The 13548-nt window shown below is 49.9% G+C and overlaps 1 protein-coding gene across 1 annotated transcript; it reads left to right on the forward strand.

Annotated features, from left to right (window-relative positions):
- The first annotated feature begins 864 nt into the window (after positions 1–864).
- Positions 865–2741, forward strand: GJB1 (gap junction protein beta 1). Its single transcript, XM_045895571.3, has one exon. The coding sequence runs from the start codon at positions 927–929 to the stop codon at positions 1776–1778; it is 852 nt and encodes a 283-aa protein (XP_045751527.1). The 5' UTR covers positions 865–926; the 3' UTR covers positions 1779–2741.
- Positions 2742–13548: the final 10807 nt, after the last annotated feature.

Here is a 13548-nt window from a genome sequence, read left to right on the forward strand (position 1 = left end):
GAAAAAGCTTATGGGACATACGAGCGAGCTCCCCCATACATACCGTGCAGGGGCTCTCAACCTAGGAAAAGTCCGGCTGACCCTAAGTTTCTAGGAGAGTCATGGGCGACAGCCTCAGCCCAGAGCCTCCTGGTCCCCTCGGGTCCCCTTTTACGTGCACCTGTCTTTGTCCCATCTCCCCCCACCCCTCGCCATGGCCATTCTTCTGGTGGGGCTGTGGGGCGGGTGCGGCGATGGACCGGGCGGGCACAGAACAGGTGGGTGCAGGCTGGGTGTCCGGCGCTGGGACACAAGTGCTCTGTGTGTAGGGTGGGCGGAAGTCAGGGCGTTTGATCTGAATTCTAAAGGGCGTTGTTCAGAGCCCCACAAAGGTCCCATTGTGCAGACACTGGGTATAAAGCAGCATATGACTCCCCAGCACCGGGCGGCGATGAATTGGAACGCAGGCGCGGACCCAGGGACCACTCCCCCTGCACAGACATGAGACCATAGGGGACCTGTCTGGGTGGCCTCAGGGATAGGCGCTCCCCAAGGTAATGGGCTTTGCTGGGCTCACCCCAGGTCCAGAGCTAAGGAGCTGGGGGATGGGGAGCTAAAGAGGATGGCTGATGGCAGAACAAAATGGGCCTGCTGAAGAAAGGGGCTCTGGAGAGGAAAGAACGTTGGACGAAAGCGAAGAAGGGAGATGGGGTTCAGGGAGGTCAAGTCAAGTGAGGAGGAGGAAGAGGAGGAAGAGAGGCTGGCAAGGGACATGGGGTGATGAGGAAAGCGATGACCATCCTTCTTCCCTTCCTGTCACTGGCTCTCGGAAGGGGAGACGGGGATGGGGGGGGTGTGTCAGGCCGTGTTACGGTGTCCAGCTTTCTGCCCCAGCTTTCTGCCAGCCTGCTCTGTGGCTCGTGTTTTGCAGGTGTGAATGAGGCAGGATGAACTGGACAGGTTTGTACACCTTGCTCAGTGGCGTGAACCGGCATTCCACTGCCATTGGTCGCGTATGGCTCTCGGTCATCTTCATCTTCAGGATCATGGTGCTGGTGGTGGCCGCGGAGAGCGTGTGGGGTGACGAGAAGTCTTCCTTCATCTGCAACACCCTTCAGCCCGGCTGCAACAGTGTCTGCTACGACCACTTCTTCCCCATTTCCCACGTGCGCCTGTGGTCTCTGCAGCTCATCTTGGTGTCCACCCCGGCTCTCCTTGTGGCCATGCACGTGGCTCACCAGCAGCACATAGAAAAGAAAATGCTGCGCCTCGAGGGTCACGCGGACCCCCTGCACCTGGAAGAGGTGAAGAGGCACAAGGTCCACATCTCAGGGACACTGTGGTGGACCTACGTCATCAGCGTGGTCTTCCGGCTGCTGTTCGAGGCCGCCTTCATGTACGTCTTTTATCTGCTCTACCCCGGCTACGCCATGGTGCGGCTCGTCAAGTGTGAGGCCTACCCCTGCCCCAACACGGTGGACTGCTTCGTGTCCCGCCCCACCGAGAAAACCGTCTTCACGGTCTTCATGCTGGCCGCCTCTGGCATCTGCATCATCCTCAACGTGGCCGAGGTGGTGTACCTCATCATCCGGGCCTGCGCCCGCCGAGCCCAGCGCCGCTCCAATCCACCCTCCCGCAAGGGCTCGGGCTTCGGCCACCGCCTCTCACCTGAATACAAGCAGAATGAGATCAACAAGCTGCTGAGCGAGCAGGAAGGCTCCCTGAAGGACATACTACGCCGCAGCCCCGGCACTGGGGCCGGGCTGGCTGAGAAGAGCGACCGCTGCTCGGCCTGCTGATGCCACACACCAGGCAACCTCCCATCCCGCCACACCCCCACCCCCGAACCCCACCGCCCTGCCCCGGAGCCCGCCCCTCCTTCTCCCCTGCCGGGGCGCAGGCCTCTGCCTGCTAGGGGCTGCTCCATCAGAATCTCCCTTCCCTCCCTGGTTTCCCTCCCTCGCACAGGGCCTTCTGTCTGAGGGGCCCGAAGGGGGTGGGCAGCCGGAGGTCACCCACGCCAGTGCTCAAGGTTGTGGGCGGGGGCGTGCGGGCAGCTCTTCTTGTCTGTACCCCCTTTCCCCTTCCCTCTCCCTGGGGCCACTGGGGACAAGAGATAGGATGCTCTGACAGCATCTCCAATTATGAAACTAATCTTAACCCCGTGTTGGCACAGACCCTATTTCTGGAGTCACATCGGTGGGGAGGGACATGGGCAAGTGCAATGGAAGGAGGGTGCTGTGGACATGTGGGGGGAAGAAGGGAGGGTAGGCAAGGCAAGAAAAGGAGGGACAGCGCTTTGCGGGCCACAAGGAAAAGGAGGACACGTCCGGGGTGGAGGAATTAGGGAGGGAGGGACAGGCAGATAAGTTGCAGTGGGGGTTGGTCAGGGCCATCTTTGCCTCATTTCCCAAGGCCTCTCTGTACCTGCAATGTTACACATTAAACGGGATTTTACAGTAAACGAAGAGGTGGCTTGTGTGTTTGTCAAGTTCTTTCTCTTGCAACCTCTGACCTCCCCCTGGATGAGCTGGCCTTGGTGTTTTGCTGACCTAGAAAGCGATGGGCAGCAGAAATAGTGAGACCCTGAGCCATTCTTGCCTTGTTTTTTTTTTTTCTTTTTTTGGGGGGGTGGGGTGGGTGTTGGTTTGGTTCTGGCTTTTGGCTTTTGGTTTGCGGGGGCCTTAACAATGTTTTAATCACAGCTTTATGGGGATCAGATGCCCTGACCCCCTTCCTTTCCTTTTATTTTTTTTTCATCCATTCTAAGTATAGTTTATGGAGTTTTCATGATTGCGTGCAGTTTTGTAAACACGGCCTCAATATATTATAAAACATTTACATTACCTCAAGAAGTTTCCTTGGGCCCCTTCCTCTGATTTGAAAAACATTAAAATGACAACTCCCTCTGGAGAGACAGGAAATGATAGAAAGATTTAGCAAGTCGGAGAGGGTAGCACACAGGTCCTGGGCGAGGGCCCCTCCTCCAAGCTCCTGGGAGAAATAGCCCCCTTCCTCCCTTGAAACTCGGCGCCTCACTGCAAACTGATGTCCCCACAAGCCACCTGCTGGACTCTGACCCCTCTACCTGGATTGGACATAGTCCTTAATTCTACCCTCGTCCCCAGTTGCCTTCCCTCAGGACTCAATGCCTCCCATCCCAGAGATGTCTCCAAACACAGGTGAGAACTTTCATAGCCGGGGGGGAGGGGGGGAATGTCTCCTCACCCCATCTCCTCACTCCGAAGCACCAGGTAGCCTCCCCGCCCTCTGGCAGATGTGATGGGAAAAGCCCCAACCTGGGACTTGACCAAGCTGGGTTCACGTCCTTGTTCTGTCCCTTAGGAGTAAGACATTCCCTTCCCCAAGCCTCAGTTTCCCTGTGAGCAAACAAAGGCGGGCCTAGCACATGGCTGAGCTCCTTTTAGTACTCCGGGCTTCTGGGATTCCTAAGAGGCTTCCCCAGACTCACAGGGCCTTCCCCATCTCAGAGTTGCTGCCCTCACCAGGGAGCCTTCGGAGTAAAAGCATCCCCCCCAGCCCCCAGCAAGTTTCTCGCCTCAGTTCCCCTACCTCTTTAATATTTTTTAAAAATATTTTATTTATTTGACAGAGAGAGACACAGCGAGAGAGGGAACACAAGCAGAGGGAGCGGGAGAGGGAGAAGCAGGCTTCCCGCAGAGCAGGGAGCCCGATGCAGGACTCGATTCCAGGACCCCGGGACCATGACCTGAGCCGAAGGCAGACGCTTAACTGACTGAGCCACCCAGGCACCCCTCCATTACCTCTTAACAGAAAAAATGATTTCCCACTCCCTGTCAGAGTCCGGTGACTCTGTGTGACAAGTGCATCAGAAAGGAAGAGCAAATCAGGCATTTTCTCTAATCAGAATTGTTCTCCTCTAGAAACAGTCTTTCCCCTTCCGACAGAAAGCAGGGAAGGTTTCCTCATTCGAGGAGTTTCCTCCTTTAGAAAAGAAAGGAGATAGCAAGCCTTTCCCCCACCCTCGGCAATCCCTGATTGACAGCTTCCCCCTTTCTTAAAAGAGAGAGATTACTTTTCTGAAAAAAAAAAAAATGTCCTTTCTCTTTAGAAAGCGACACCATATCCTGGGAGAAGAGAGGTCCCCACCCCCAAGTCTCCCATGGTGGGAGAGATCCCTTTTCTTATCAAAATCCTCCCCCCCCCCACCACCAGCAGAGCACAAAGAACACAGAGCATCTCTTCTCTGTCCAAAAGGCCATCAAGAAAAAGATTTTCTTTTTAAAAATGTCCTCCCTCCAGGGCGCCTGGGTGGCTCAGTCGTTAAGCGTCTGCCTTCGGCTGAGGTCGTGATCCCAGGGTCCTGGGATCGAGTCCCGCGTGGGGCTCCCTGCTCAGCAGGAAGCCTGCTTCTCCCTCTCCCACTCCCCCTGCTTGTGGTCCCTCTCTCGCTGTGTCTCTCTCTGTGGAAAAATAAATAAAATCTTTAAAAAAAATAAAAATAAAAAAATAAAAATGTCCTCCCGGTTCCACACAAGAACCTCCTGCCCTCCCCACGTGGAGAACCGCGAAATCCATCATCGCCTCAGACACCGAGTTTCTCTCCAAACGACTCTACTACGAGAACCTCCCTTGGAAAGAGGCTCCAACTCCAGATCAAGGCTTTCCTCCCCAGGGGGCAGTGGTGGGACAATAAAGCCCCGAGCCGGCCATACAGCCAAAGGGACGACACTGACCCTTGCGTCCTGTGAACCAGATGGGAGCAGGCCAAAGGACCCTGAGGGGAGCTGGGGTGCACAGTGTTGCAGGGAGGGCTAACCCAGGACTGATTTTTTGATCTGAGGCTTGTCGCAAGAGTGTGTGTAGGGGAGAAATGCGAGGTGAGTGGGCGTAGCACCTGCCACACAGTCAAACCACGGAGTGACCGGTGGTGGTGGCCGCAAGGAAAGCTTTGCAAGACGGAGACCGGGGTTGCCATTTGTGAGCTCTGTCCCCCTGGACACAGGATACCTACCCTGAGTCTCAGTTTCTTCGTCTGCAATATACGGAGCATAACGCCCTCTCTACCTCTCCTTTCCCAGAACTTTTGTGAGAATCCAATCAGATGTGTTCAAAAGCTGGTTAGAAACTGCAAAGTAAGGTAGGATACTAGCAGAAGCACAGAGACCACAGCCTGAAGGCATGCTAGAACTTGCAGGGAGTCAGAAAGGAGTGAGGCTGGTTCAGCTAGGCTGGGGCTCGTGGGCTGATAACAGGGTCGGCTCCCGCAGGGAGTGGACAGCAGCCCAAACACCAAGGTCCAAGAGATGTTGCATATTCAAGGGATCTGATCTGGGGGCAGAAAAGGCCGAGTAACAGGAGCTTCTTACGCACTCTTTCTCCTGGTACTGGTGCTTTTAGGGACATTTGTGGTCTTTTAGGAGGCATCCGTGTGCAGAGATACTAGGAGCTGGGGGCAAGGAGAAGAGGCAGCTCCTGGATGAGGGGAATGGCTCCCTCGAATAGTCAAGGCCCCCCGACAACCGGGTTAGGATTTCAAAGCAGGCTGCAGTATCCACAGAGAATTGGCATGGCAACCATGAGCTGATTCAGGTGCCCAATCAGATTGCCTGGGTGCACACAGTGGTGGCTAGTGGGGAATGCTTGCTCCATGTCCTGATTCCACCATATGCAAACGCCAGACGTGACCTATGATAGACAAGGGGCCGGAAAGGCCCCCCAAGCTGGACCCCTTTTGATTCCTGGATGAGGCCAGGCTGAACCGGTCAGGCGGGGGAAAGGACTGTGGCATTCTAGGGAGGGAGAATAAGGTGGGCATATAGGACACAGACAGGGTATGTGAAAGGGTGGGATGCCGTCTTGAGTGAGACAGATAATCTATCGTGGAGGATTGGAGGAGTGGAATGGCCAGAGGGGAGACAGGAAAGAGAAAGTAAGACCAGCTTGTGATGGGCCTTGGGTGTCACTGTAAGAGGTTAAGACTGTCCTACCGGTGGTGGAAACCACTAAGGGTTTTTTGTTGTTGTTGTTTTTTAAGATTTTATTTATTTATTTGACAGAGAGAGAGAGAGGGCACAAGTAGGCAAAGTGGCAGGCAGAGGGAGTGGGAGAAGCAGGCTCCCCGCTGACCAGGGAGCCCGATGCGGGGCTCGATCCCAGGACCCCAGGATCATGACCTGAGCTGAAGGCAGCCGTTTAACTGACTGAGCCACCCAGGCACCCACCACTAAGGGTTTTGAGAAGAGGAGTGCTGCCTTCAGATTTGTGGCTTGGGAGCTGACTCCAGCAGCCACATGGAGAGCGGACTGGGGATTGGAAAGATGAGAGGCGGAATGACCAGTTACAGAGCTCTTGCAATGGCCCAAGTGGGCCTGTGCGACTAGGACGGTGGCAGAAGGAATAAGAGGAGACAAATGTGAGACACACTTTGGATATAAAATCTATGTAGGACTTCATGTCTGAGCGTGGGGAGATGAAGGAGCCAAAGACGATTTGGAGGTTTCCTTCTCTTTCCTTGACTGGCAGACTCCTAATCATTCCAGACTCAGCTCAGATGTCATCTCCCGTGTGAAGGCTTCACCTCTCTTCTCCCCTCGCTGTGTCCCCCACCAAGTCCCTCAGAGAGAATGAGTCCTCCCCTGATTCTGAATTCCTGTGGTACATTGTAGCGTATATCGATTAGAGTACTTCTCGAATTGTATGGCAATCACTTGCGTAACCTTAGCACGTAGTAGGTGCTTAGCCTGTTGGATCAAGGGCAGTAGTGAAGTGGAGACAGACACGTGCAAAGGTTCAGAGTCTAGAAAGAGTAGGGCGTGTTCAGTGTGACTAGAGCAGAGAATGCATGGGATGGGGTGGAGGGTCATAGTAGGTGGTGAGACTGGCCAAGTAGGTTGGGGCCAGTCCATGAGGGGGTCTCATACCACACCTAGAAGTGTGCACAGGAGCTTCGACTCTGTGCTATCCCATGTAGGAACCTTAACTTAGACTGACTGGCAGTTTGGTACTCATACAGACAGACTGTGAAGATCTTGAGGAGATCCAGGTCAGGGCAGCCCTTGGCACAAATAGATGTATTAAGGACGATGATGACCTATGGAAGAAAGAGCAGAATGATCTGACAGTGGACCTCATGGAGAAAGGGTCATTTACACAGGATGGTTCTCCACTTCTTTTTTTTTTTTAAGTTTATTTATTTTAAGTAATCTCTGCACCCAACATGGGGTTTGAACTCACGACCCCGAGATCAAGAGTAGCATGCTCCTCCGACTGAGCCAGCAAGGTGCCCCAGGATGGCTCGCCATCTCAACCAGAACCCCTCTGGAAAGTCAGTGTAGCATAATGATTAAGAGCATGCTCCACTTCTTACCTGTGTGACTTTAGCCAAGTTACTTAGTTTGGCTTCCTCACCGGTAAAACATTTATAGTAATAGTACCTGTATCAAAGGGCTATAGTGGGAATTAGATATAATAATTATATGTAAAACACTTAGAACAGTGCCTAGTCGATAGTAAGTTCTTTTTTTAAAAAAAGACTATCTATTTGAGAGAGAGAGAGAGACAGAGGAGAGCATGAACAGAGGAGGAACAGAGCGAGAGAGACAAGCAGACTCCACACTGAGCCCAGAGCACTACACGGGGCTCGATCCCACGACCCTGAGATCATGACCTGAGCTGAAACCAAGAGTCAGACGTTTAACTGACTAAGCCACCCAGGCGCCCCATAGTTAAGTTCTATACAAGTATGTCACATTATTATTTCATTTCACTACCTGTGCCATCCTTCAACTAAGTTGACTCTTGAACGACACGGGAGTAGGGGCACTGAGCCCCTGCACAGTCGAACATCCATGTATAACCTTTGACTCCCCCCAAACTTAACTACTAATAGTAGCCTGCCAGAAACTGGAGGTCTTACCCATAACATAGTGGATTAACACATTTTGTATGTTATATATATTATATACAGCATTCTTTTTTTAAAAAAAATTTTTATTTATTTATCTGACAGAGAGAGAGACAGCGAGAGAGGGAACACAAGCAGGGGGAGTGGGAGAGGGAGACGCAGGCTTCCCGCCGAGCAGGGAGCCCGATGTGGGGCTCGATCCCAGGACCCTGAGATCATGACCTGAGCCGAAGGCAGACGCTTAACGACTGGGCCACCCAGGCACCCCTATATACTTCATTCTTATAATAAAGTAAGCTAGGGAAAAGAGAATGTTGTTAAGAAAATCATAAGGAAGAGAAAATACATTACAGTACTGTGCTGTATTTATTGAAAAAAATCAACATAGAGATGGACCCATGTATGTAGTTCAAACCCATATTGTTCAAGGGTCAACTGTATTCACTGAATCTCTCAGATATTGAGCTAACCTCTGTCTCACCAAAGTAACATGCTTTGTTTTTTTTTTTACTTTTACATTCAACTTTATTATTTTTCCCCCTGGGATTTTGTTCATATGTGTGTGTGTGTGTGTGTGCATGTATTTATTGAAGTATAATTAACATACTGTGTTATATAAGTTTCAGATGTACAATATAGTGATTCAGCAATTCTATACATTTCTCAATGCTCATCAAGATAAATGTACTCTTGGGATACCTGGGTGGCTCAGTTGGTTAAGCATCTGCCTTTGGCTCAGGTCATGATCCCAGGGTCCTGGGATCGAGTCCTGCATAGGGGTCCCTGTTCAGTGGGGAGTATGCTTATCCCTCTTCTCCTCCCCCTCTCTGTGCACATGCTCTTTCTCTCTTTCTCTCTCTCTCAAATAAATAGATGAATAAATAAATAAAATCTTTTTTAAAAAAGATAGATGTACTCTTAACCCCCTTTATCTGTTTCTCCACCTGCCCCCCCGCCACGCACCTTCCCTCTGGCAACCATCAGTTTGTTCTGTATATTTAAGAGTCTATTTTTCGGTTTGTTTCTTTGGTTTTTGTTCATTTGTTTTCTTTCTTAAATTCTATGTGCATATGAAATATTTGTCTTTCTCTGACTGACTTATATCACTTAACATTATAGCTTCTAGCTCTGTCCGTGCTGTTGCAAATACAAGATCTCAGTCTTTTTTATGGCTGAATAATATTCCTCTGTGTGTGTGTGTGTGTGACATCTTCTTTATACATTCATCTTTTGATGGACACTTGGTTTGCTTCCATATCTTGGCTATGGTAAATAATGCTTCAGTAAACAAAGGGATGCATATACCTTTTTGAAATAATATATCCAATAAGGGCTTAATAATCAAAATATATAAAGAACTTATAAAATTCAACATCAGGAAGACCCCAAATAATCTGAGTAAAAATGGGTAGGGGACCCAAATGGACATCTTTCCAAAGAAAACATCCAGATGGCCAACAGACACATGAAAAGATACTCAACATCACTAATCCTCAGGGACATGCAAATCAAAACCACAATGAGATATCACCTTACACCTGTCAGAATGGGCAAAATTTAAAACACAAGAAATAATGCATCTTGGGTGAGGATGTGGAGAAAAGGGAACCTTCACGCACTGTTGGTGGGAATAGAAATTGGTGCAGCCACGGTGGAAAACACTATGGAGGTTCCTCAAAAAATAAAAAAACAAAATAAAACCAGAATTACCATATGATCCAGTAATTCCACTACTGGCTTTTTACCCAAAGAAAGCAATAACATGCTTTCTTGACTGGTTAGTTGCCAATGGCCGTGTGCGTTTGCTTCAGTAAGGAAATCTGTATGTTTTTATACACATGTCACACTACGCATGACCATATTTACATATATGTGGGAGGATGGCTGTGAGGGGAGTGTCTCAATTCTTAATGTTGCTTTAATGAAAAGGATGTGTCTCATTCATAGTCTGAAACTTTAAACTTTATTACCAGACTTAGAAGTAATATAAGTAGGGGCACCCAACTGGCTCAGGCAGTAGAGCATGTGACTCTTGATCTCGGGGTTATGAGTTCAAGCCCCACGTTGGGCATGGAGCCTACTTGAAAGAAAGAAAGAAAAAGAAAGAAAGAAAGAAAGGATACAGGGAGGGAGGGAAGGAAGGAAGGAAGGAAGGAAGGAAGGAAGGAAGGAAGGAAGGAAGGAAGGAAAGAAGGAAAAGAAAGCAAGCAAGCAAATCAGGGACGCCTGGGTGGCTCAGTCGGTTAAGCATCTGCCTTCGGCTCAGGTCATGATCCTGGGATCCTGGGATCGAGGCCCGCATCGGGCTCCCTGCTCTGCGGCAAGTCTGCTTCTCCCTCTCCCTCTGTGATCTCTCTCACTTTTGCTCTCTCTCAAATAAATGAATAAATAAAAATCTTTTAAAAAAATAGAATAAAAATTTTAAAAAGGGGCGCCTGGCTGGCTTAGTCGGTAGAATATGTGACTCTTGATCTCTAGGTTGTGACTTTGAACCCCACGTTGGACGTAGGGACTGCTTAAAACAAAAAAACAAAAAAACCCTACCCTCCCAACCATTAAATCAAGATCAACTTTTGAAAGTGCCACCATTTCTCTGCCTTAACCTTAGGGATTTCAAAGGCATACTTTGTTTTCCAGCGGTGTCCTCCTGGCCCTTTCCATCTCCCCTCCAGCTTCCCTTCAAGAGACAAAGCCTTTCATTCCACAGTTAGTCTGAAAATGCAGATTCCCTGGAGAATTCATGCCAACTAAAAATCATTCACGTGAAAATAAAATCAGCCAACAAACAAGGTCTTGGAAATTCCGTGTCCCAAATCTTTCTTAAGCCCCTCTCCCCCTCAGCATTCCCATTGCGCTCCCGCCTTCCTCCAGGCCTTGCAATGATCTCCTTACTGATCATTTGGACGATAAAAGCTAACATTTACTGGGGTGCCTGGGGGCTCAGTGGGTTAAGCGTCTGCCTTTGGCTCAGGTCATGATCCCAGGGTCCTGGGATCGAGCCCCACATCAGGCTCCCTGCTCTGCGGACCCTGCTTCTCCCTCTCCCTCTGCTGCTCTTAGCCATTTCTGTAACTGGGCCCCCCAGGCTTCCTCAGACCCAGTCCTCCTCCACCTCATCCAGACATGCGAGGGTCCCCTTAAAGCATGAATCTTGCCGATTCTGTGTGAAAATCCGTTAACGCTTTTCCACCACTTTGAGGATACAATATGACTGGTCTGCTTTGCCAGGACAGAGGAGTTTTCCAGCATGCTGGCTTTTCATTGCTAAAACTGGGAAAGTCCTGGGAGCGCCTGGCTGGCTGTCGGTAGAGCCTGCGAGTCTGGATCTCAGGGTCTTGAGTTCGAGCCCCACATCAGGCTTAGAGATTACTTCTAAAAAAAATTACGAAAAAAACTGGGAAAGTCCCAGGCAAAGTAAGATGGTTGGTCACCCTAGCAGGGCGTGGCACAGCATTCAATGCCTTTTACACCCTGATCCCCATTTTCCCAGCAACACCTACCCCAACTTCTCACCCTTTTTACTGTGCCCTCTATCTTTTCTGTGGCCCAACCACCCATCCCTAAAGACACTGTGTGTTCTCGTATACCTCCATGCCTTTTTAAAAAAGATTTATTTATTTATTTTGAGAGAGAGCAAGCGCGCGCCCATGCACGAGTGCAGGGGGGAGGAGCAGAGGGAGAGAGAGAAAAAGTCTGGAGCAGACTCTGAGCTGAGCGTGGAGCCTGATGTGGGGCTCAATCTCATGAGCCCTGAGATCATGACCTGAGCCGAAACCAAGAATCTGACACTTAACAGACTATGCCACCCAGGCGCCCCAATACCTCCACGCCTTTTGTGCACGCTGATCCCTACACCTCCACTCTGCCTGACAAAGTAAGCTCACTCTTCATGGAAACCCAGCTCCCAGGTCACCTCTGTGGGTTTTCTTGATTTCCTGGGAGAGAAGGAGCAACAGTTACATTGTAACCCTGGTTATTTTCTTGACACATGAAACTTCTCCAGGGTCACCACTAGGCTAAGCCAATTGAGGCAGCTAGAGTGCAAAGTTTAAGGAGGTGCTCACTCTCAGGGTTTTGCAAATGCCTATCCTGTACTTGCATGACCCTGACAGTGAGGGCCCCCTTGTATTTTGCTCCCTCGATATGTTCATTGCCTCACCCTAGTCCCAGCCCTGGTCCTCCCTCCCTATCAGACTAGGGACTTCTCAAGAGCAGACTCCGTCTTTTTACTCAGCTTTATAACCCTAACAACTGGCACAAGGCTAGGCACAGAGTAGAAATCTAGTTGAACTAATGACATCAGACTCTTCTCTGTTCCAGGAGGGAAAGGAAGGAAGAGAGCCAGAGGCTTTAGGCCCTGGTGAAGATGGGAGAAGGGAAATTTAGTAGACCTCATGTTGGCCTGGGAATGAGGACAGCTTTGCGTCAGGTGGTTCGACCTTTGGCATCTGGCAGACTGGGGCTCATTCTATTTCTCTGGTCTTTTCCTCTCTGTTCCTTCCACGGGGTAATTGGAGATACTCTCCAAGGTACCATTTTTTTGTTTTGTCCTCTTCTCTCTTCATTCAGTTTCTCCCTTAGTGATCTTGTCCAATCCCAGAGCTTCAGCTAGCTAGCTCTTTGCAGATGACTTCTAAATTGACATCTCATGCATGACACTAAGTAAAAGAGGTCAGAGAGAAAGACAAATATTGCACGAGAGTAAAATGGTGGTTTCCAGGGGCTGGCGGTGGGGGAAACGAGGAGGCATGGTCAAAGCCTCTAAAATTCCCAGTTATAGGATGAATAAGTTCTGGGGATCTAATGTACAGCATGGTGACTCTAGTTAATAACATTATATTATACACTTGAAAGTTGCTAAGAGAGTAGATCTTAAATGTTCTCGCCCTCAAAAAAGAGATGGTAATTTGCAACGGACTGGAGGTGTTAGCTAAACTACAGTGGTGATCATTTTGCGATATATAAGTGTATCCAATCAGCATAGCCATAGCCTTTAAACCTATACTGTTCTGGGGCGCCTGGTGGCTCAGTTGGTTGAGCGTCTGCCTTCAACTCAGGTCATGATCCCGGGGTCCTGGGATCGAGCCCCGCATCGGGCTCCCTGCTCAGCGGGAAGCCTGCTTCTCCCTCTCCCACTCCCCCCTGCTTGTGTTCCCTCTCTCGCTCCTCTCTGTCAAATAAATAAAATTCTTTAAAAAAAACCCTATACTGTTATATGTCAAGTGTACCTTGATAAAGCCCCCAAAATAAAAAATAACACCTCATCTCTCTTCTAAGCCTCAGACCCACATTTCCAACTGTCTAGTGTGTATGGTAGTATCTAGCATCCATACTGCTCTTTTTCTTTTTGGGGGGAGGGTGGGGAATGGGCAGAGGGAGAGGGAGAGAGAACAGGAAACAGGCTCCGTGCCCAGCGTGGAGCCCAATGCGGGGCTCAATCCTACGCCCCCGAGATCGTGATCTGAGCCGAAATCAAGTGGGATGCTTAACCGACTAAGCCACCCAGGCACCCTGATACTGCTCTTTCGTGCCCATTTTCCCATGTGGTCTTTGCAACGGGTCTGTGAGAAAGTCGGGGCAGAATATGAATGCATTTTTAAGGTGAGACTCTAAAAGGTTTGAGTGGCAGAGCTGTGAGTAGAAAGTCAAGTTTGGGTGTTCTTTCCGCCCTGTTGCACAAC

Source organism: Mirounga angustirostris, unplaced genomic scaffold (genome assembly GCF_029215605.1).
Source record: "Mirounga angustirostris isolate CCGP_5_RB_7025 unplaced genomic scaffold, mMirAng1.0.hap1 SCAF_11, whole genome shotgun sequence".
Classification (NCBI taxonomy): Eukaryota; Metazoa; Chordata; class Mammalia; order Carnivora; family Phocidae; genus Mirounga; species Mirounga angustirostris.